Source organism: Myodes glareolus, chromosome 15 (genome assembly GCF_982192425.1).
Source record: "Myodes glareolus chromosome 15, mMyoGla1.1, whole genome shotgun sequence".
Taxonomy (NCBI): domain Eukaryota; kingdom Metazoa; phylum Chordata; class Mammalia; order Rodentia; family Cricetidae; genus Myodes; species Myodes glareolus.
The window spans coordinates 49,367,222-49,390,809 of NC_142040.1; the positions used below are offsets into that span (position 1 = coordinate 49,367,222).

A 23,588-nucleotide genomic window follows, 5' to 3' on the forward strand; every position below is an offset into this window, starting at 1 on the left:
TTACAAACGGGTGTACAAATAGAAATGTTGGAACAAGATGCATGTGTGTTTAGCCTTGAGAGATATTGCTGTATGAATTTTACTAAGAAATGGCACTAATACTTTAGAGACCCTGACTGGTTTGTATTTACTGTATTTGTGTGGTTGTTTCTTCAAATGTTGTATGTATGTTTGTTTGTTTATGTTGTTTTGTTTTGACATGGTCTCAATACTTATTCCAGGCTGACTTCAAACTTAGGATTTTCCTGCCTCAATCTCTTGAGTGCTGGGGTTACAGACATGCACCCACATATGCGCCTTAGATTTTGTAATGATATCAATGATTAATGTTTTTCTTTACTGTTTTTAGCCACGAAAATATAGAAAGTAGGGCATATTATCTTCTTCCATAGTGATCTTGGCAAATTCAGTTTATAGTTTTTCTAGTTTGCAGATTATATTGGGCTTCTTATGTATATAAGCATTAATGGCTAATTATAACTCTTATTTATTCCAATATTCTTAGCCTCCTTAATCTTACTTTGTTACACTGCCAAGAACCTTATTGAATTAGAATGTTCTTGAGTTCAGGTGCTTATTTTTCCAGGGTTATTCTCCATTTTCCTTTTAGAAGTAGTTGTCCAAAGTAAGTTTTTCAGTATTTATGGTTGGTTTTGGCAGGAGAATTGGTTATAATCCAAGTTAATAGCCAAAATGTAAATCTCATCTGCATGATTGTGTGTGTTTGTACCTACTTGCATGCATATGTGTGTATGTTGTATTGCTGAACTTCAATAAACAGAAAATCTAGTTCTCCCTCACTTTTTAATTATATTTAGACAAAACAAGAATACTTTTGAATAGTAACTTACCTACCTAAAAAATATTTGGTAAAATACTCAACTCCCTAATGTAAATATTTGAAAAGTAATTTTGTTGAAGTGATATTGGATCAGATGTTTTTAAAGAGAATTCTGGATGCAAATTCTTTAGTAAAATAGAAGTTGTGTTGTTTTGTTTTGAGACAGGCTCTCATTATATAGCTCTGACTGTCCTGGAACTTGCTTTGTGTAGACCAAGCTGGCCTTGAACTCACAAGAGATCCATCTGCCTCTGCTACCCAAGTGCTGGGATTAAAGATACACCACTATGCTAAAATAGAATTTTTAACATTGAATAAGACAGTTATTATAAATACAATTTAAGCCTTGATTAAAATAACAAACCAGAACAAGGTGGAAATATTTCCCTATATAATTTATATATACTACTATAATTTTTTATCAGGTAGGTAAAATTTTTCAGTATATCTCTGATACTTTGCTTTGTGTGTCTGTTGTGATTTTTTTATTTATAGATATATCACTTTTTTTCCCCTTGATATTTTAACTGATGTTTCTGGTAACATTTACCACTAAATATATGTAATTAAGTATTGGCTGTTACTGGAAAGCATGTACTACAATTTTTTTTGAAGGTTTAATTCACTGTATTGTATTGTGATGGTAAATTGGAGCCAACATTCTGTAAGGTGTTGTTTCGTGGTATTTCTCAGTGACTGATGTTTTGTACTCTATAGGTGCATTGACATCCAGCAGAGCAATGAGGTGGAGAGGACACAAGCACTTCGCTTAGTCAGAAAGGTAGGCGCCATGTGTGAGAGCATAAAGACAGTGAGTGCTTCCATCTCTAGTTGATTATAGAATGTTTTTAGTAAAAGTTAAAGAATGAATTTTCATTAAACATTTTAGTTTTGTTATGAAGTAAGTAGATCTGTTAAACATCATGATAAGCATGAATATTTGTATAATTAGTCTATGTGATTTGATAGCTTCTTAGAAAATTTTATACTGAGAAGTATTTCTGTCTATAGTGGTCATGTAAGTGTTGTTACTGCTTTGTCATCCCTTAATGTGTGCTTCTTCTAGCTACTAGTATAAAATAGCACAAACAGGAAGTTACTGCTTTCAAGATAAGTTTGAACACAACCCATGGGTGTAGTATGGAGGAGCGGGCTGCATCCTGCTGCCCAGCTAGCTTAACCCCCGGAATAACCACAGAGAAATTGTATTAATTTAATTACTGCCTGGCCCATTATATCTAGCCTCTTCTTGGCCAACTCTCACATCCTGATCTAACCTATTTCTATTAATCTATGTATCACCATGACCAGGCTACTTCATGGCGGCTCATCCTGTCTGCCCTCCTCCTCCCAGCATTCAGTTCTGTCTTCCCACCTATCTAAGTACTGCCCTATCAAAAGGCCAAGGTAGTTTCTTTATTTAACCAATGAAAGCAACACAAATACAGAAGGACCTCCTATACCACATGGGAACATGTGATAAACAATTTCAGCAGATAGCTTTGCTGTATACAACGCCACAGTTTAAGCTGAGGGAAGGGTTTGATTCAAGACAATCCACAAAGCTTCTGAGATTCCCTCACAGATTTTACTTTCAGTTGTTGATGTGATGGTCAAGAAAGTAAATTTGGTTGGGACACATCCTAAGACAATCATTTCTTTTCCTTTGAGGGAAACTAATTCATAAAACTAACGCAGGAGATGTTTCTGAATGGGAAGATATCTAGTACTATTACTACTGGTATTTTAAAACTGGGTCTTGCCTTGTAGCTCTAGCTGGGTAAACTACATTTTGGAGCCCAGAGTGGCCTCAAACTCTTTATCCTCCTGCTTCAGCCTCCCTAATGCTGGAATTGTAGGTGTTTACCACTACATTCACTTACATAAACTTAAAATTTAATACTTAAATTTATTAGCTATGTCTTCTTTTCATTGTCTTTAAATTTATTGCATGTTTCAGATGCTAGACTGCAGAGTTAGTATACTGACTGTTTTCTCCTTTCCCTCTTTTTTTTTTTTTAAACCATAGTAAGAAATAAGGAAATGGACGGGTTTCTTTAAAGAAGATTGAAATTCCAATAAAAGTGATATTGGAGCGTGTCTTAGTTAGTCAGTGTTTCTGTTGCTGTGAAGAGACACCATGACATGACATTTCTTATAAAGGAAAACATTTAATTGGGGTGGCTCACTGTTTCAGAAGTTTGTGGTACATTGCAGCATGCACACAAATATGGTGCTGGAGAACGATCTGGAAATCTGCATCTGATTCACAGGCAACAAAATGTAAACTGTGCCACTAGGTGTAACTTGAGCATAGGATACCTCAAAGCCCACTCCCACAGTGACACACTTTCTCCAGCAAGGCCACACCTACTCCAACAAAGTCACACCTCCTTATAGTGACACTCCTTGTAGGATCATTTCCTTTCAAATTGCCACAAGAATAGGCTTTGAAACTTTTGTTTTAGTAAAATATTAGGTCAGGACTGTGATTTGACTTTTTATATTTAAATTTTTAAAATAATTTGTATTGTTTGTTTGTTCATAAATGTTTCCTACTGATAGAAGTACTCATGACAAGAAACAAAAATTTCTTGCTATAGTACTTAAAACAGTTGGAGTTTGAGATTTTATTTTCAACATGTATTACATTTAAAACTGATATAAATATGCTAAAAGTAATAAGTCTAACATCTTTAAAAAAAAAACAACTTGTATTTTTCCACAAAAGAAAATTGAAAGAGTACCATTGTTTCACATTGTTCTAAATCTCTTCATTGTGTGCCTTGATAAAGACAGGTGGTGGTTGTATTTGCTTTCACATCACATAAAGAGGAGCCACTGGAAAGTTTGCTTGTATGCTTAGTGAATAAAAGCAGACGCAGAGAATAGGTGCAATAAAAATCAGTGTGTCTTTCTGTTACTAATAGAAAAACTGTGTTTTCAGAACTTCTTAAAAATATTCTCAGGATCCTTCACAATAAGTTGCTTTCAGAAAAAACGTAATAAATTCAAACAGTTGAATCCCACTTCTTTGGATTATTTAGTAAAGATTCTGTTTCTCTCTCTCTCTCTCTTTGTGTGTGTGTGTGTGTGTGTATGTATGCATGCATGCATGCATGCATGTGTGCACACGTGCATTGTGTGTGTAGATGATGGGGGGAAGTTAAGAAAGGGTTTCACTCTTATATTTTTGGTTGTGAGCCTGGACTTTAATGGCTGAGCCATCTCTCCAGCTCAGGTTTCACTATGTAAGCTAGGCTGTGCTTAAACCCCTGGGGATCCTCTAGCTAGTTCTTAAGTGCTAGAATTGTAGTTGTGAACCATCATGGCTATCATGTACATGTTAAAATTTAATATGTAATACAGTTCCATAAAACTAAACTCTTAAAAATAATTAAATGACAATATAACACAGGCATGGTTGAATTTCATTGTCTCTTGAGATGCAGGATTGTTATTGTCTGGTATTACTTAAAAATGCAATAGCTAGAAAATTCCTAGTACTTGGTTGGTAATAACTCTAGGTCAAGTGAAGAAGCTGCAGTGTTTGCTTTCTCCCTCATTTAGTTAAAAGTGCTAAAGGAAAAGCACATTTGATGAATAAATACTGCCCTTTATGAGTCACAGAAACGATTCCTTTATAGCACTTTTAACATCAGAAGTATGTGTTTCCTTTCCCAACAATACCCCACCACTGAAATCATACCAGTTCAGGTGCAGCAAGAGGGCAGAGGCCTGTGTCTGTTTCTTTTCCTTCAGTTGTATTCAGTCTTTTATTATCAGGATCTCTCCTTGAACCCAGAGCTTTCATTTTATTTTTAATTAATTAATTAATTAAAGACTGCCATAGCAATAAACTCCAGAGAGCTGCCTTTTCCTGAACCCAGCATTGGAGTTAGTGATGGGTGCTCTTGTACTCATATAGCATGGTTGTTGGGGATCCAAACTCAGGGTTTCATGCTTGTCATGCTTGCACAGTAAGCTTTTACTGACTGAGCTATCTCTTCAGGTTCCCCTGAAGTTAATTTTTTAAAATTTATTGTGTTGATTGTGTGTGTGTGTGTGTGTGTGTGTGTGTGTGTGCGCGCGCGCGCACACACACGCACATACACTGTGGCACACAGGTGACTATCAGAGGGCAACTTGCAAGAGTGAGTTTTCTTCATCCACTGTTTGGGTCCCAGGATGTGAACTAAGGTATTCAGGCTTAGCTCCAGCCACCTTTACCCACTAAGTCACATCACTGCTTCATTGATTACTTTTTCTCAAACATTTATTTTTACTTTGTTGATTCTTAAGATAATTACTCAGACTTCGTATGTGCCTTCACACATGTTTGAAAACCTAGCTTCTTTAGTTTTAGGGTAGCTTAACCTATGACTAATTATGGGGTACGTAAGTTACTTTTCTTCCCTTTTACATATTTCTTTTATTTGAGGGATTCTATTTGACATTTTTCTTCAGTGTCTCTGATCTTTCCTTCTTTTGCTCTTTTTATCTGGTATTTCTTTCTGGTTTTGTTGTACATGTTTTCTGCATAATTTTGCCACTGATCAACTGTCCCTTCTTTTCATTTAAATTCTACTAGGGCTGGCAAGATGATGGCTCAGTTAATAAAATACTTGCTGCACAAGCATTAGGACCAGAGTTCATATCTTTAGTAAAAATGTGAATATAGTAGCTCACTTGCATAATTCCAATGCTGCAGAAAGGGTAAGACAGATCCCTGGTGTTCTTGCCCAGCCAGTTTAGCTGAGTCACTGGGCTCCAGGTCAATGAGAGACCCTGTATCAAATCATAAAATGAAGAATAACTGAGGAAAACATCCAACGTTGACCTCTGGTTTCCACATAGTGGGACCTGTACACATATACATGCCCCTTCACATGTACACATACATAACACTATATATTCTGCTTCTTGTTATGCTAGCTTATCTTTGCTATATTCATATAGAATTTCTTTATTCAGAAAATAAGAATTAATACTATTGGGGATTAATGCTATTATTATTAATAGGAATTAATACTGTCGTTTTCTGTTCTTTGTTCCTGTAAGGATTTCATTTGGTGGAATTAGATGTCCTCGTTATACTATACCACTAGATAGTGGGAAAGCCAGAGTGAGAACTCAGTGTCCGGATTTCCAAAACTACATTGACTAATAGTTGTTCAGTACAACCTGCCTACTTTGGTCCTGCCAACCATTTCTATCTAAGCTGTCATCTTATGACAACATACATGTAGTATGCAAAACACCACCATTACCACAATTACTGCTTGCTTCTCATTTCCTCCTCTTTGTACCTTCAGTTCACCTTCCAATCACAACACAAATTTTCCTTTTTTTCCTCAGATCACTGTGTGTATCTGCTTTGTGTCAGTGGTGTGCATTTATTGTCTAGGCTTGTTCCTTGCTTTATGTTTCTGTTTGTGCCAGAAGAGATGGCTATAATAATGGCCATAAAGTATCAGACATTGTAGGACTTTTCCTTTATTAAGTTTAGATAAAAAAATGGGGAAAGCATCCTTTGATCTCATTGACTCTGAGAATTTCTTTGCATGCATCTCTCTGGAAAATATAAACCATAATTTCATTTATAAAATTTAATTTTATGTATTTGGTCCATGGTATAATCTATTTAATAGATAAAGAATATTTTTAGTAGCCATATAAGATTTGTAGATAGAATTTCTTTCTGTATTTGAAATTATTGGCACTATTTCATTGTTTATATCTTCATTTTCCATGTAAGCAATCTCACTCAAAAAGAGGATTGATTTGGCAAAGAAAATATGCTTTATTACTTAGTCTGTTTAATTTGGAAAATTAAATTATCTTAGCTCTTTTAGAAATACATCACATGAAATTTGTTTCTAGATAATTTTTTAAATTTTTAAAATTTTTAAAATTATGTGTGTGTATGTATGTATGTATGTATGTATGTATGTATAGAGGGCAGATGCTGTGTGCGCCTGGTTGCAGGTACAGAGGCCAGAGTTGCTGGATCCCCCAGTGTTAGAGTTACAGGTGCTTGTTAACCGTCCACAGTAGGTCTTGGGGAATGAGTTTGGGTCCTCCAGAAGAGTAGCTGTACTCGTAACTCCTGATCCATCTTTCAGTTCTTTCCTAGAAGTTCTCTTATGAACACAAGAGCTATGTATAACATACTAATGCACCAGCAAAAGTTAAAATATAAGATATGAGATTCCTTCTCCCCAGGAAGATCACTTTCTTCTACTCAAGTATCTTTATCCTCCTTTATTTGGTTAGTGGGAAGAATTGATTGAGAACAACTGGGACACCTTACTTAGAGTCTAGTGATTGGAAAGAAGTTTATCTTATGATTGTAAAATTGAGTTCTATAATTTCAGTTGAACCTTGTAGTATTACTTATTGCTGCTTAAATGACTTAAAGCTCCCTTTGTTACAGCCAGACTGACCAGCACAGATGGTTTCCTTGGTCCTCATAATCTTATCTGAGTGTCTTTCTTTAGTCATCTATATCCTGTGTCAGAACACAAATTTTAATTCTTCTAACAGGTTCCTAACTTCAGTAACATCCAGGAGAAGCTACTTTTCTCCCTGTCAAAACAAAACCTCTCTTCTTTTCCTACCCAAGGATGTTAACTTCGAAATAGTTGATTTACCAGATAGTCTGTATTAAACAGTAGTTTGCCATCTGCTTTGTTTTCTTCCTGCTTTTTAAACCAAACATAAATGGTCTTGACATATTTCCAGAATTGCAATTAATGTTATTGACTGTTCATCCTTTGATTTAGGTTTACCCCAAGTTTTATTGCAAAGTATATATACATACGATCTACCTCAGAATTTTTCACACATCAAGAAAAGATTCTGAATTAGTCAGGCTATCTTTTGGCATAGCAACGAGTAGTGACAGCTAAAGAGTTTTGACTGGATGAAGTTCAAATCAATTTGATCAGGCGGGAGGAGTGGAGGTAAGTGTCAGGGACAAGGTGATGATGGAGCAGCGCAGGTGTATGTCCACTGAGCGACATTGTGGACACCGAGGAGCCAAGTAAGATGCCACTCCTATTCTGGAGAGACCTAGAATCTTAGAAATAATCCTGTTTAGTAATTAATTTAGTTTTAAGTTATTAGAAAAGAATCAGGGACATTTCCATAGTAACTATTGTTAATATTTACTGTTAGTTATAATAATAGCAATTCTTATAGTTAAAATAATCCTTTGGGATGTCCATACAAAGCTAAATGTTAAAATTGGTGCCTTGATCTTACAAGAATTTTGTGCCTGAACTATCTCCATCTGAATAAAATAAAATTTTCAATGTAAATGACTTATCTTCTGATTCTTCTCTGTTACAGATGATTACTGTGAATGCTTCCTTGTTTCCTAGTTCTGTGGCCAACTCACTAATTGCAGTTGGAAATGATGGACTTCAAGAAAGAGACAGAATGGTCCGGGCATGCATTGCCATCATTTGTGAACTAGGTCAGAATTTTCTTGAAGTAATGAAGTGTTTTCTAAAGTACATATAATATTACCTAATGTCCTTAAAAGAAAAGTGCTACAAAAATAAGAAAATGTTTACTTCTTAAAGGAAAGTAGACAATGTGTTATTTGACAATTCAAAATTCATATTATTACTGTATAAATTTTCAAATTTATTTATTATAAAATTTGATTGTCTGCAATCCAGTAGTAATGAAATCTACTCATGTAACCTTCTGACATTGATGATGATACTATGTCTTGATATGGTTTAAAGTAATAGTTTACAGTGAAAAAAATTAATCCTAATAAAACTCTTTGTATTACAGATCAGAGATTAGAGCGGGTAAAGGGAGAGTAGAAACATGAATGTATATTTATCTGAACTTGAGAGGAAAGTCGGTTGTGAATAATTATCAGATAAATCATACATGGGTTGTAGCTACAGAGTTTATTTTAAGGAACCAAAAACAAAAAAACGTTGTTGGCAGATCAAACAAATAAAATAACAAATATAAAGTAAAATAGTAAACACAAATAATCCCTAAATACCTACTTTAAAAACTTTAAAAGTTCAGTTTCATTTATTATCAGTGGAATATAATTTTAAGTATCAAGAAGATAGTGATTTTTCTTTTTCTATTGCCAAAAGTACAAATTGTGGTGGTCTTATTTCTGCTTGGGATAATAAATAAATTAATAAAGTTACAGAAAAGAAGAGCCACTCTACCACTGAAGACTCAAAGCTAGAGGTCGACATACATTATCTTTCTTAGTTACTTTGCACCTTATCTTTTGAAACAACACAATTAGTAAACATTGTTTAAAACTTTTAATCATATTTTCGAAAAGTAATAAATGAAGTTTAAATATTGGAAAGCTGCTAGTTGTCACTGTAAACATATATCAGAAAACCGAATCAAGTGAAGAAGTGATCTATGTGATTACTACTTTGGAATTGTGAAAATTTAATTTTGATATATTTCAGAAATAATCACAGTAGAATAAACAAAAGAAATATATAGGAAATACGGTGATTTGTGTGGAGGTGATACTTTCGAGTGTGTCAAATTGAGATTCAAGAAGGTACAGCTAACTGTACATAGATAATGAACAGCGATGACACTGGAGGAAATACATTGGACCCTCTAACGTAGTTAAGTTCCACATCAAGTAGATTTGGGCATGGATGTAACTGTTGAGATATTACTGACCCATACCATTGAAATCTGCAATGTGGTCCTGTGTGATTTTACCTAATTTTAGAAAACAGGAGAAAGCCTAATTCTAAAGTCCAGAACAAACACAACAGAAGAAGCTATAGAAACATTTTTGAAAAAAAGTTGAGAAAGGAAACTTTCGTATTATTTTTAAAAAGTCATATTTTGAAAAACATTTGCATATCATTAAGAATAAAAACCCTAGCTGGACATGACAGCATATCCCTGTCATCTCAGCCTTGGGAGCCAGAGCTAGTAAGACACCAAATTCAAAGCCAGCTTGCAAATATAGCAGCACTGTCTCTAAAAAAGAATAAGTATGATTAGAGAAACATGCTGGGATAATTAGTAAAATATTTGTGGAAAAAAATTGAGTTTATTATCTCAGTGAATTTCAACTTCATGACAGATTGAAACAGATGAAACGCAGGTCATTAAGATGCATACATGTCCAACCCACATGGTGATAGACATCTGTGATCCCAGCACTCAGGACACAGACAGAATAGTGCATGTTAGATTGTCTGAGCTCTGTGCTGACTTTTAGGCACTGTTTCCAAAACAAGATCCACAACAAAAAGCAGAAACTATATGCGAGGAACAGTCTTGGTCTTCAAAGTAAGAGAGAAGTTTTTTATCTTTTAGTTACAAAGGGGTCTGTATGTATGTTTGCATGAATGTGTGTTTTTTGTATAAAAGTAAATGATATACTATTTGAAATAAATTTTAAAATAAATGCTATAAAATATTTGAAAACAATTACTAAAGGGCTAGTGTCTACACGGTAAAATGAACTCTGAAATTGAAGAAAAATGTTAAGTAAAGAAAGTCTGAAGAATATGACAAAATTGTTCAAAGACATTTTAAAAATCAGTCTTGGGAAAAAGATAGTAAATGACTCTTAGGTGAACTCTTTTACTTGTAAATATAGTTACTAAGAAATTTTCCAAATTCAAAAGGAAACTTGAGATTTAAGTAAAAGTATAGGTTTTAAATACTTAATACTATGAATATAATTAGTTTTTCTTTCATTTTAGCACTTCAGAACCCAGAGGTGGTAGCCCTTCGAGGTGGACTAAACACCATCCTGAAAAATGTGATTGATTGCCAATTAAGTCGAATAAATGAGGCCCTCATTACTACAATTTTGCACCTTCTTAATCATCCAAAGACCCGACAGTATGTGCGAGCTGATGTAGAATTAGAGGTAGGCACTTTTAGTGTTTCTAATTTAAAATACAATTCTTCAAAAATAATTAATGTGTGTCAGGGTTTTGCCTTCGTGAATGTCTGTGCACCATATGTGTACAGAGGCCACAGAAACTAGAAGAGGGCATTGGGACCCCAAGAAATGGAGTTTCAGATGCTTGTAAGGTACCATGTGGGTGCTGGGAATCGAACTTGGGTCCTTTGGAAGAGCAGCCAATGGTCTTAACCCCTGAGCCATCTCTCTAGCCCAGAGCAGCCAGTGGTTTTAACCTCTGAGCCATCTCTCTAGCCCTAAAATATAAGTTCAAATACATAACCTTACTTTGAAATTTTGAAGTAATAGACTCAAGTGCTATATTAATTATCTAACCTGTGTTAGTTTGGTTTATTCTCATTTTGTATAGTTATTTGATTAGTAATAAATTAAAAATGTTATCATCAATATTTCAGCAACATGCAAAATAGTTCATTTTATATTAGCCCTAAGAAGTTTCCTGAGCAAACTAAAGGATGAGTAAACATTACACTAAGACACCTTCCTAATAAGAAATTCACTATGTTAATATTGTCTATTTTCTGCTAATTATGTTCCGTTTATTCATTAAACAATACAAAAATTTTTTAGTATAAGAACCACTTTGGGGACTGAAGAGATGGTTCAGAGGGAAAACTCTTAACGTGTAATTTGACAGCCTGAGTTTGGTCCTGGGACCACGTAAAAGCTGGACATGATTCAATTCTGTAATCCCAGAACTGCCTGGAAGCTCCTGTAGGAAACTCAGGGGCAAAAAAACAGCAAGAAGGATTCTCCCTCAGAAATAAGAGAACAGACTCCCAAAAAGTGTCCTCCAACCTCCATGTGCACACAATGGCATATGTGCACCTATGCGCACATCATAAACGTGTGTGCACACACTTATACACATACTAAATTAATAATACAAAAGGGAAAAAAAGACCACTTTGGCACTATCTGTAATGAATGTATCTTTTAAAAATATGAATGTACCTTTAAAAAATATGTCATATGTAAATCATTTTACTAATTCAGGTGGAATTTTTATATCTAAATTACTGAGGTTACTATATACTTCTTATGATAAGGTATTATTAACTGAGGATGGCAGCACCTGGCTATAATCCTAGAGTTCATGAGGCATAGTAGGATAAATGGGAGTTGGAGGCCAAACAGGCTGCTAGTGAGATACTGGACAGAGCAGCTATCACAAGTTAAATCTTAAGAGTTGGTTTTGATTGTAGTACATTATCGTTTGTTGAAGATAGCGTCTAAAATAAATTTAAGTCAAGAATTTAAATGAGACTTAGAATGCTTACCATTTTCTAATTATCCTTACCATTTTAGGGAAGGAGTCTTAAAATGCCATGGTTCTGATTTTATTAGAATGTTTCCTCTCCCCTCCCCCACCTCTCTCTTCCATGTGATCTGGTCTTACTATGATCTCTGGGATGGTCTCCAGATCATAGACTCCCACCTCAGCCTGCCATGGAGGTGGACTATAGTCAGCACCAACATTCTTGCCATTAGGACTATTTTTAGAACGTTACAGATGATAAAACTTCATCAGACTATCATTACTAGCAAATGTAATAAACATAATAGTCTCTTAGTGAGTTTTTAAATGTATTATTCATTGGAGTCCTACACCAATGGATATTATTGATCTTTCATAGAATACTTAGCTTTAATTTTTATCAAGTTGAATAATTACTATTAAAAATTGAAGATGTTTTTATTTAGAGAGAGGAGATGACTCAAAGAAGGCATTAGCATAGGCTTTTTTTAATTCTACACATTATAAAGCAAACCAGCAAACTTTTATGTAAATGGAAATAACCTGCGAAAACTATGGTATATTTTTAAATAAATTCATATATTTTATGCTTTGAGCCATAAACATTTTTTCCCTTAATAAGATGTCACCCCAGTGACACAAAGCCTGAGAGGGTCGACCTTAGGCTATACAAGTTCTGTTAGGGGATGGGAATATAGTTCCCTCAAGAACATACTATATTGGGTGTGAATTTATCGTATGATCTTGCTAAGTTTGTGGCTTTAGGCAAGTTATTTAGTTTCTCTTGACTTAAATTTTTCTTATTTTTTATTTTTTAAATTAAACTATCTTTTTTCATTATACATACAAATGCAAGTTCCCACTCCCACCCCTCCTCCCATTTCCTCCACTTACTCCCCGCCCCATCCACTCCTCAGAGAGGGGAAGGCACATTGCTTTGGAGAAGGTCCAAGGCCCTCCCTACTATATCTAGGCAGAGCAAGGTATCCATACAAAGAGAATATGTTCCCAAAAAGCCAGTACAAGCAGTAGGGATAAATCCTGGTGCCACTGCCAGTGGTCCGTCAGTTTGCCCTAGCCATGCAACTGTCAATCACATTCAGAGGAACTAGTTTGGTCCTATGCTTGTTCCTTCCCAGTCCGACTAGAGTTGCTGAGCTTCCATTAGCTCAGGTAGATTGTTTCTGTGGGTGTCTCCATCATGGTCTGAACCTCATATTCTCACTCCTCCCACTCTTCAACTGGACTTTGGGAGCTCAGTCCAGTGCTCCGCTTGGTCTCTGCCTCTGTTTCCATCAGTTGCCGGATGAAGGTTCTGTGGTGATATTAAGATATTCATCAGTTTGACTACAGGGCAAGGCCAGTTCAGGCCCTATCTCCTCTATTGCTTAGGGTCTTAGCTGGGGTCATCCTTGTAGATTCCTGGAACTTTCTCTAGAGCCAGGTTTCTTTCTAACCCCATAATGACTCCCTCAATCAAGGTCTCTTTCCTTGCTCTCATCTCTGTCCTTACTCCGTCTCGACTATCCTGTTCCCTCAAGTTCTCCTCACCCCTCCCCTTCTCCTCCTTTTCCCCTTCCATCCAACCTTCTCCCCACACCTCCATGTTCCTGATTTTGTCAGGTGATCTTGTCTATTTCAACTTTCCAGGTGGTTCTATATATATTTTTCTTAGGGTTCACCTTGTTACTTAGCTTCTCTAGATTCATGAACTATAGGTTCAATATCTTTTGTTTATAGCTAGTATCCACTTATGAGTGAGTACATAACACCTCTTTTTGGGTCTGGGTTATATCACTCAGGATGGTGTTTTCTAGTTCCATTCATTTGCATGCAAAATTCAAGATGTCATTGTTTTTTATTGCTGAGAGTACTCTAACATGTAAGTATGCCACATTTTCTTTATCCATTCTTTAGCTGAGGGGCATCTAGGTTGTTTCCAGGTTCTGGCTATTATAAATAATACTGCTATGAACATAGTTGAACAAGGCTGTCTACTCTCACCATGTCTCTTCAACATAGTTCTTGACGTTCTGGGTATAACAATAAGACAACAAAAAGAGATCAACGGGATTCAAATTAGAAAGGAAAAAGTCAACTTTTCATTATTTGCAGATGATAAGATAGTATATATAAATGATTCCAAAAACTACCAGAGAACTCCTACAACTGATAAATACCTTCAGTAATGTGGCAGGATACAAAAACAACTCAGAAAAATCAGTAACCCTCCTATGTACAAATGATAAAGAATCTGAGAAAGAAATCAGAGAAAAACCACCTTTCACAATAGCCACAAATAACATAAAATGTCTTCGGGTAATACTAACCAAAGAAGTGAAAGATCTATTTGACAAGAACTTTGAAGAAAGAAATTGAAGAAGATACCAAAAAATGGAAAAATCTCCCATGCTCTTGGATAGGTAGGATCAACATAATAAAAATGGCAATCCTACCAAAAGCAATCTGTAGATTTAATACAATTCCCATCAAAATCCCAACACAATTCTTCACAGACCTTGAAAGAACAATACTCAACTTCATAAGGAAAAACAAAAAACCCAGGATAGCCAAAACAATTCTGTACAATAAAGGAACTTCTGAAGACATCACCATCCCTGACATCAAGCTCTATTACAGAGCTACAGTAATGAAAACAGCTTGATATTGACATAAAAACCAGAGAAATTGACTACTGGATCGAATCGAAGACCCAGATATTAGTCCACACACCGATGAACACCTGATTTTTGACACCGAAGCTAAAATTATACAATGGAAAAAAGAAAACATCTTCAACAAATGGTCTGGCATAACTGGATGTCAACATGTAGAAGAATGAAAATAGATCTATATCTGTCTCCATGAGCAAAGCTCAAGTCCAAATAGATTAAAGACCTCTATAAATCGGACTACGCTGAACCTAATTGAAGAGAAGGTGGGAAGTAGCTCTCAATGCATGGGCACAGGAGACCATTTCCTAAATATAACTACAGTAGCACAGACACTGAGAGCAACAATAAATAAATAGAACCTCCTGAAACTGAGAAAGTTCTGTAAGGCAAAGGACAAAGACAATAAGACAAAAAGGCAGCCTATTGAATGGGGAAAAAAATCTTCACCAACCCCACATAGACAAAGGACTGATCTTCAAAATATATAAAGAACTCAAGATATTAGACATCAGAATTCCAAATAACCCAATTACAAAATGGGATGCAGAAACAAACAGAATTCTCATTAGAAGAATCTCAAATGGCTGAAAGACAATTTAAGGAAATGTTCAACATCCTTAACCATCAGGGAAATTAAATCAAAACAATTCTGAGATACCATCTTACTCCTGTCAGAATGACTAAGATCAAAAGCACCAATGATAGCTTATGCTGGAAAGGATGTAGAGTAAGGGAACACTCATCCATTGCTGGTGGGAATGCAAACTTGTACAACCTTTGGACATCAGTATAACTGTTTCTCAGAAAATTGGGAATCAACCTACCTCAAGATCGAGCACTACCACTCTTGGGCATGCATATACCCAAAAGATACTCAGTCATACTACGAAGACATCAACTTATATTTTTCATAGGTAAAAACCCTAGGTCGTGGTTTTCAGATTTAAAAACTATTTTGAAATTTCAGTGTTCTAAATAACAAATTTTAACAATAATAACAGTAGTTCTTTTTATCCATCCAAGTTTACATTTAGCTATATGCATTTCCTCTTTTTTTCTGCTCTACATAAATGTGTTGCATAGTTCTTCCTGTGTAGTTTGTGCTGACTTTCTTGGTTGTCTATCACTGTCCTCTGTCTTCATCACTGTGTCTTCATCATGGAGTCAGTTAGGAGAATGTAATCTTTTTATTCATATCATTTTGTTTTCATTTTAAATCAATGCTTTTTCTTTTCTATAAAGAACTGCCGATAGTACCCTTGCCTCTGCTACCAGACATCATCTTCCTCCTGTTAAAAATAGATGAGTTGCTCACTTAAAGTTTTATGTCTCAGTTTTTAGTTTACCCTGGTATTCATTTGTAGTGTATTTATACAAGAAGTTATCATGGAAGTTTTTACTTTTTGGGGGGCAGTTTCCTACTTAGGGTATATTTGAAGAGGAAATTCACATATGCTCTAACTGAGATCAGAAAGATCAAGAGCTTTTGGTGGATGTGTAGTGCTACAGTAACAAACTGGATAATTTGTAACTAATCTGTTCTTGACTTTTACCAGGTTCTCAGAGTTATTGAAATAAAGGTCTCAATTTAACATGCAAAGTATTGTCTTAAAAATATCATTCTTGGGATGGTGTATGCCTTTAATACCAGTACTTGGGAGACAGAGGCAAGCATATTTTTCTGAGTTCTAGACCACCCTGTTCTACATAGTGAATTCCAGATTAAGCAAGGCTACATAATGAGACCCTGTTTTTGTTGTTGTTGTTGCTGTTTGTTTGTTTGTTTGTTTTTTAAAGAAGAAGAAGAAAAATCCAATTCTTGGGACTGGAAAGGTGGTTCCATGGTTAGAGCAATCCAATCCACTCTTCCGGGGTCCCAGTTTGAGTGTCAGCAAATAGCTCTTGTAACTCCAGCTCCAGGGAGACCTGCCTCTTGGCCTCTGCACGTGCACTCACAAACACGTACACATAGTGAAAAATAATAGAAAGGAATCTTTTAAAACCCTGTTCTCATTGCTAAGGAGTAAATAAAAATACCTACCTTCTATTGAAAGCACTGGCAGAACATTCTGTGATGTCAGAACAAACAGACAGACCTAGTGTTACTGGAATTGCAGTATAACTGCCTTGGAGTAGAATGATTAGCTGCTTTCATTTATTTGCATAGAAGAAAAGATCAGCCACCTCTAGTGGGAGATAGTATCAGGTAGATCTTTTATAAAATGACTGTGAACATTCATTCAGTCAGAGTTGTCTCGTCATGGACTGGCTGGCTCAATGTATGAAGTGCTTGGTACAACCGAAGTTGGCATCTCCAGGACCTACATGAACAACTGGATATGGTGAAATGTGCCAGAGACAGACAGATGGGCCCCAGGGGCACAGTACTTTATGGACTAGCATAAACAATAGTCTCTAGGTTCAGTGGGAGGCTACCTCAGAAAATACGGTGGAAAAGCATGTGTGCTTGCACAGACAGTTCAGCTCCCAACATACATATGCACACATACATGATTTCTATTCATACAAAAAGACATCATCACATTACTGAAAACTCAAAAGAAAGAATAATTTTTAGAACTTGCTTAGGCATAATCCAAATAGAAAAGAGTTTAAGTAAACCATAGCTAATTTGTTCTGGAAAACAATTGTAAGTGAAATTTTGTCCTATAATTAGACATACAAAATGAGTCAAATGGAATTTCTAGTGTGAAAAATAGATCTAGAAGTCAGGATTCTGTGGAATTACAACTTTATTGTGGACAAGGAGATGTCAATAGGAAACTGAAAAACAGTCAGTATATAACCAGCGTAAATCACAGTGAGGGTGAGCGGCACCCAGGACACAGCACATCAACACAACAGTTCAGTCCTTAGGAAGGGAGAGAAGATTGGCAGAAGCAAGGATCCACAGAAACAGTGACTAAAATTTAGCTTCTAGATTTAACTACATTTTGCAAATAGAATGTAAAAGAAAATAAGTTGTTAGACACTCCATCACAATACTGCTAAATCCATATTTCATAAACTCAAGAGCAACTTGAGAAGAAACCAACAAAAAGACATGTGGCTTCAAAAGAACCTTTGACACTTGGTTTCTCAACAGCCAATGGAAACATGTGTATTTGGTAATCATATTGGGTGCTGAGGGAAGATGACTGCCAACCCAGCCCAGAAACACATTTATGCCTATGTCTGCTTTGTTTTATAGATACATATTATACCTTAATTTATGTATTAAAAAATCAGTTAATGTACGTAAAATCATGCTACATTTTAAAAATGAATTTGAAGATTAAATAACTGAAACAGCTAATCTTCTTAAAGATACAGAGGAATGAAATTAATTTTGTGTTATAGAAAGAATGCCTTTTATAATAAAAATTGCTTCTGTTTCTATTTTCTTTTCTAATTAGCGAATTTTAGCACCCTATACTGATTTCCACTACAGACACAGTCCAGATACAGCTGAAGGACAGCTCAAGTAAGTACCATGAGTTTCTGCTAGGGTGTGTGGTGTCTGTGTACTTCTATTAAGTGCTATGTTTACACTGATAATGTACAGTGCTAGTGAGTGGGAGTATACGTGAATGTCCTATCTCTGGCTTACGTTGTACTTTCTGAGTTACATAGTATACATTAAAGGAAGGCTTTGAGAAATTTAAATGTTAATTTGTGATCTCCAAATTGATACAGCACTGGATTCCTTTGATTTAGTAATTGATGACTACAGATTACTGAGCCTGCTGTCTAGAAAAGTTGAAGAGAATGCAGGTTGACAAACTTCTGTTTTGGGTGTGGACTCTTGCTTCCGGAGCATCCTTGCTGCACAGATGCTCATTCAGCTGGCTGTGCTCTAGTGCTCAGTTGAAGGCCAGCTAAGAGCAGTTTTCAGAAGGATCAAGATTTGTAACTTAGTTATAAATCATGGTGTAGATTTTATTTTTATTCATTAATTTATTTGTGCCTGTCTGTGTTATGTAGTTGACTAATTGTAGAGTAATCTGGTCTTTCTCTAAACATCTTGTTTTGATTTCAAACATAAATACTTTAATGAAACTCACCTCCTTTTTTCTCTTGTGTCTTTACTAATTCCCCATCCCCACCCTCCAACAGAGAAGACAGAGAAGCACGATTTCTAGCCAGTAAAATGGGAATCATTGCGACATTCCGCTCATGGGCAGGTAGGTTCTGTATGTTGCTCAGTGACGTCAAAGAATAGACCTTACTTGGTTTTTCAGATGTTTAATTGTTGTGGAATCTAATTTAAATACAAATGTAGCTTTACATTTATGGTATTATAACCAAGGAGATTTATACAAAATGATTAAAACACAATGAAGAAAGTTTATAATAAGTAGGTTATTCCATTCTGTATATATACATTCATTATACTTGCAAGACTGTACTATTGATTACCTGGACATTTTAAGAAAAATCCAGCATGATCTACATTCCTGAAGAAGACTCTCAAAGTAAAAGACAAAACTTGTGTATCATGTATTGCTGAAGCTTCTTACTTAAAATTGTTTAGTAATGTCATAAGTAGTAGCTATGTTAGATAGGGTGTTAGGAGTCTGAAACATTGTTGTTACTTGTTTTGAACCCAGGGCTTTGTGCCTAATAAGCAAGAGCTCTATCCCTGAGCCTCATAACCAGCTCATCAGAGAGTTCTTTAATATAGGGCTTATACATGTTTCCTCATTCTCCGAAGTAAAACATTTTTTTCATAAAGTAATATAGCTATTGACTTATTTTCTGGCAATGATTACCTTCTTAGTTTCACAGTATTTCTGCAAAGAGAGCTTGTAAAGGAACGTTAGCATAAGCAGAACAAAGAAACTTACTTAAATACTGCTGTGTACTGAAGTAACCCTACCTTACAAATATCTTTTCTATACAAATGTTTATCCTAGCCACTGGGCTTTTGCTAGTGTGTCCAGTGTTCTTCTGCCATCTAATTGCCTCAGTGAAAACGTTGCCTTGTCTGTTGTGCTTACCTTCACAGACAGCTGAAAGGTTGTGTGTGAATGTAAGAGTAAATAATAAATATTTTTCATATTTATTCTAATTTATTTTTTATTTCCAAAACTAAATGCTAACAAGTATTTGATTTATTTTAAAATTAAGATTTATATAGTTTTTACTTCTGGAAATTGAAATGTTCAAGAACGTGACATTAATATCATGTGGCAAAAATGACAGACTGCAAGCTCCAGACTTTGCTCTCATAGAGTTAGTTTGGAGATTTGTAGCGATGACCTCATCTAATTCCCAGTCACCTCTCAGAAACCATCAGTGTGCTTTTGGGGACTGGCATGTGATCATTGAGGTTTCTCAAGGCTGAAAGTATAGAGCAGTGCATCCTAGCCCCCAGGTCCTCTTTTAACAGACACAGCTTAGGTCCTCCTGCTGATGGGATGCTAATTTCAGCAGCACAGATTTTCCCCAAGTGTCAACAGCCTGTGTTAGCAGAGAAGAAGGTTTATACCCCTTATAATCTCTGACTTCTCAGGGTGTGAGATGTGCTCTTCAAAACTTAAGCACTTAATTCTGCTTACTGTGTTTAACTAGAACTATGTTTCTAAGTCTAAAGAGAAATTATAACTTATTCATGCATACAGACATACAAATCAAACATCCTTAATATGAAATCCAAATTGCTTCAATATCTGAGATTTTTTTTGGAGTGGTGACATAAATAGAAAATTTTACATGTGACCTCATGTGATTAGTTACAGTTAACACAAGAACATTTGTCTTCAGGATGTGTATATAAAGTATACATGAAGCATAAATGACTTTATATTGGGTCCATACCTGAGTTATCCCATGACACACGTACAGGTATTCTGAAGTTTGAAAGAAAAAAATCAGAATTTGAAACATACCTGGTTCTCAGGATTTTTGTTAATGGTTGGTTGGCCATCGTAGTGGTGACAGAGAGCTTTAGAGTCCTGTGCGACTACCCTAACATTTTAATACAAAACATTTGGAAGAATTTTGAAAACTACTGTGGTTAGCATGTATTCCTATTATGTAGATTTTGTATCTGTCTCCACTATCTGCTTGTCTGTCTGTCCCCATTTGTCTCCATCATTCCATCTAAGTTTTTGTGATGTACTGTGAAGAAGCTTGCAGATGCCAGCGTTCTTTAGTCCTGAAAAGGTACACATGTACACTTGTGGTTAGCTGCTCAGTACAAATGTTCTGTTGTGCACTGTCATCAGCCTGTGTGAGTTCAGTTGCTCTGCATTCTTTTCAGTGTTTGTTGTTGCAGTCTCCAGTGTTAACTATTTTAGTGTAGTGGTCTCTGTGATACAATTTGCATTTCATGAAAATTAATGATACCGAGCATTTTATGCTTGCTTATCACCTATTTACTTATCATTTGTGACATAAAATTTTAGTATGTTCAGAATTCTGCAACTTAACTCTTTGATCCATGAATTTTATTTAGAGTATGTTACTTATTTTCATATATTCATTCAACTGATTTTAGAAATATATTTGACAAATGTTATATGGATTTTTTTCTTCCTCTAGTCTGAGGAGTATTCGATAGGGAAAATACTGTTGTTTTTCTCTCTCATATTCTTACTTCCAGACAGGTATTCGTGTATATACCTTGTTCATCAGTTTCTAGATATGAAATAGAAATTGATGAGGAATTTAAGTGATGGACTTAATGACAATTTCTAATCGGTGGGAATTGTCAGAGAATACTTGGTATCCTTCAGTTACATGATATCAATTATAATAGCCAAGTAGTATAATTTAATTTAATCACAGATTTTATATCATGATATATTATTGTAGAATTTCTTTCTTATTTTTAACTTTTATCCTCCTTAGGTATTATTAATTTATGTAAACCTGGAAACTCTGGGATCCAGTCCCTAATTGGAGTACTTTGCATACCAAATATGGAAATAAGAGTAAGTAACAGTTACTGTAATTCTTACATGCCTGGACTCTTGAAGGCTCCTTATTAAGAGTGAACTGTGTCCTGCTCTTGTGGAAGATTGAGGCTGGGCTTCCAGCATACCTGTCATAGCTACCTGTAATTGCAGTTCCACTAAAGTCTAATGCCACTGGTCTCTACAGTCATCTGCACTAACCTCAAGCTGTTAACTTTTAGTTTAGAGCATGGTACAGCACATGACTATGTAATAGTAATATATGGATCATTTAAAATACTGTTGGGAGTGGCAATTCTATTAAAACTTGAGTTAAAATTATTAAAACAATGCAAGTGAAACAGAAGAACATTTTTATTTTAAAAGAATCAAACCTAAAAATACATATATAACAAAAAGTAGATGTATATTTATGTGGTCATGCTTTGTAATTTATATAGTTTTGATACCATTGTTATCTTGTTTTTATTTCCAAGATGGTGATTGTCACTAAAACTAAGTTGTTTATGTCTTGACTTATTAGATATTTTCCTAAATGGTTATAATTTTAAGACCTTTATAGTAAGTAGCTAAAAACAAATTGAATGTGGAGGGAAAAAATACATTAACTCTTAAGTTCTCTTTTCCTTTAAATGTTTTTGTTTTAATTTTGTTTCTTTGTTTTACCTCCTGGTTGGTTTTCTTTAAATGACCCATACCTGTAGCTGAACAAGCTTGTGAGAAAACCTTGACTAGGCATTTCTTGCTTAAAATGTGAAGTAAAATGCACTAGACCATGGAAGTGGGAGGGTGTGCTTACAAAACGAAAACGTCTCTGAGCAAGGAACAAAAGGAGCTACTTTTTTGACCGTTTTTGGAGTGTTGGGAAATCAAACCTTGGGACATTGTAGGCAAGTCGTTTACCACAGAGCACACCCCTGCTCAACTACTGACTTCCATCCCTGTGCATGGAAAGAACTGAAATCTATTTTCAGATTTGCACAATGATGATAAGGAAACACTTTCTTGGAAAAAGAATTGACATATTAAATATTTAGTAATTATCCCTTCCTTAACATAATCTTGATAGAATGTGATAGGTATGTTTTTTATTAGTTTTGTCATTCTTTGAACATGATCTTTTAAAAGCCATTAAAAACTTTTGTAGAAATAAGTGAACTGTATTTGCTCTTCTAGCGAGGTCTGCTTGAAGTGCTCTATGATATATTTCGTCTCCCTCTACCTGTTGTGACAGATGAGTTCATAGAAGCCCTACTCAGTGTAGGTGAGTACTAACACCTGCGCTGGGGTCTGCTGCTTATGGGAACTTTTAAATGACTTGATGGAAATAAATGACAAAATGGTGAAATACTAATTTGAACATCACTTTCTCTTCTTTCTGGAAGTTAGACATTATCTGACTCATAAAGTTAAGCTGCTATGCCATGTGTGTGTTGCATGTGAGTGTACAGGTCTGCTCACTCCACATGGGGAGGCCAGAACAGACCATCAGGCTTCGTCCTCTGTCACTCCCTTATTGTTTTGAGATAGAGTCTCAGTGAACCAGGGCCTGATTGTTTCAGCTAGTCTGACTGGCCCTTGAGCTCTCCAGATCTGCCTATCTCCACTCCCGTATGCCACTGTCACAGGTACGCACACTACTTGACAAGCACGGACATTATAGAGGTGTCCATATAACAGGCCCAGGTAACCACAGTCTGTACCACAAGCAAATTATTTTTAAGACCCCTTTGAAGTTTTCTGTAGCCTGGATAGCTGATAGTCCAACATTCATCTGATTCCCTGTTATATAATCTGGTAACTACCTCTTTTAACTCTTTTAGATCCAGGAAGGTTCCAGGACAGTTGGAGGCTTTCAGATGGCTTTGTGGCAGCTGAGGCAAAAACTATTCTTCCCCATCGTGCTAGATCCAGGTATATAAAAATGATT

General features: G+C 35.5%; 1 protein-coding gene across 5 annotated transcripts in view; it reads left to right on the forward strand.

The window, feature by feature from the left end:
• Rictor (RPTOR independent companion of MTOR complex 2) overlaps positions 1-23,588 on the forward strand; it is a 101,295-nt gene that overhangs the window by 42,299 nt on the left and 35,408 nt on the right. For 4 of the 5 annotated variants that reach the window (XM_085676680.2, XM_085676682.2, XM_085676681.2 and 1 more), the window contains exons 6-13: positions 1,559-1,622; positions 8,195-8,321; positions 10,579-10,748; positions 18,155-18,222; positions 18,855-18,922; positions 21,594-21,676; positions 22,835-22,922; positions 23,482-23,572. In XM_085676680.2, coding sequence (XP_085532806.1) covers positions 1,559-1,622; positions 8,195-8,321; positions 10,579-10,748; positions 18,155-18,222; positions 18,855-18,922; positions 21,594-21,676; positions 22,835-22,922; positions 23,482-23,572 — 759 coding nt within the window. Of the gene's footprint in view, positions 1-1,558; positions 1,623-8,194; positions 8,322-10,578; positions 10,749-18,154; positions 18,223-18,854; positions 18,923-21,593; positions 21,677-22,834; positions 22,923-23,481; positions 23,573-23,588 lie in introns of those variants that run through there. The other variant, XM_087896912.1, reaches the window with a different exon arrangement.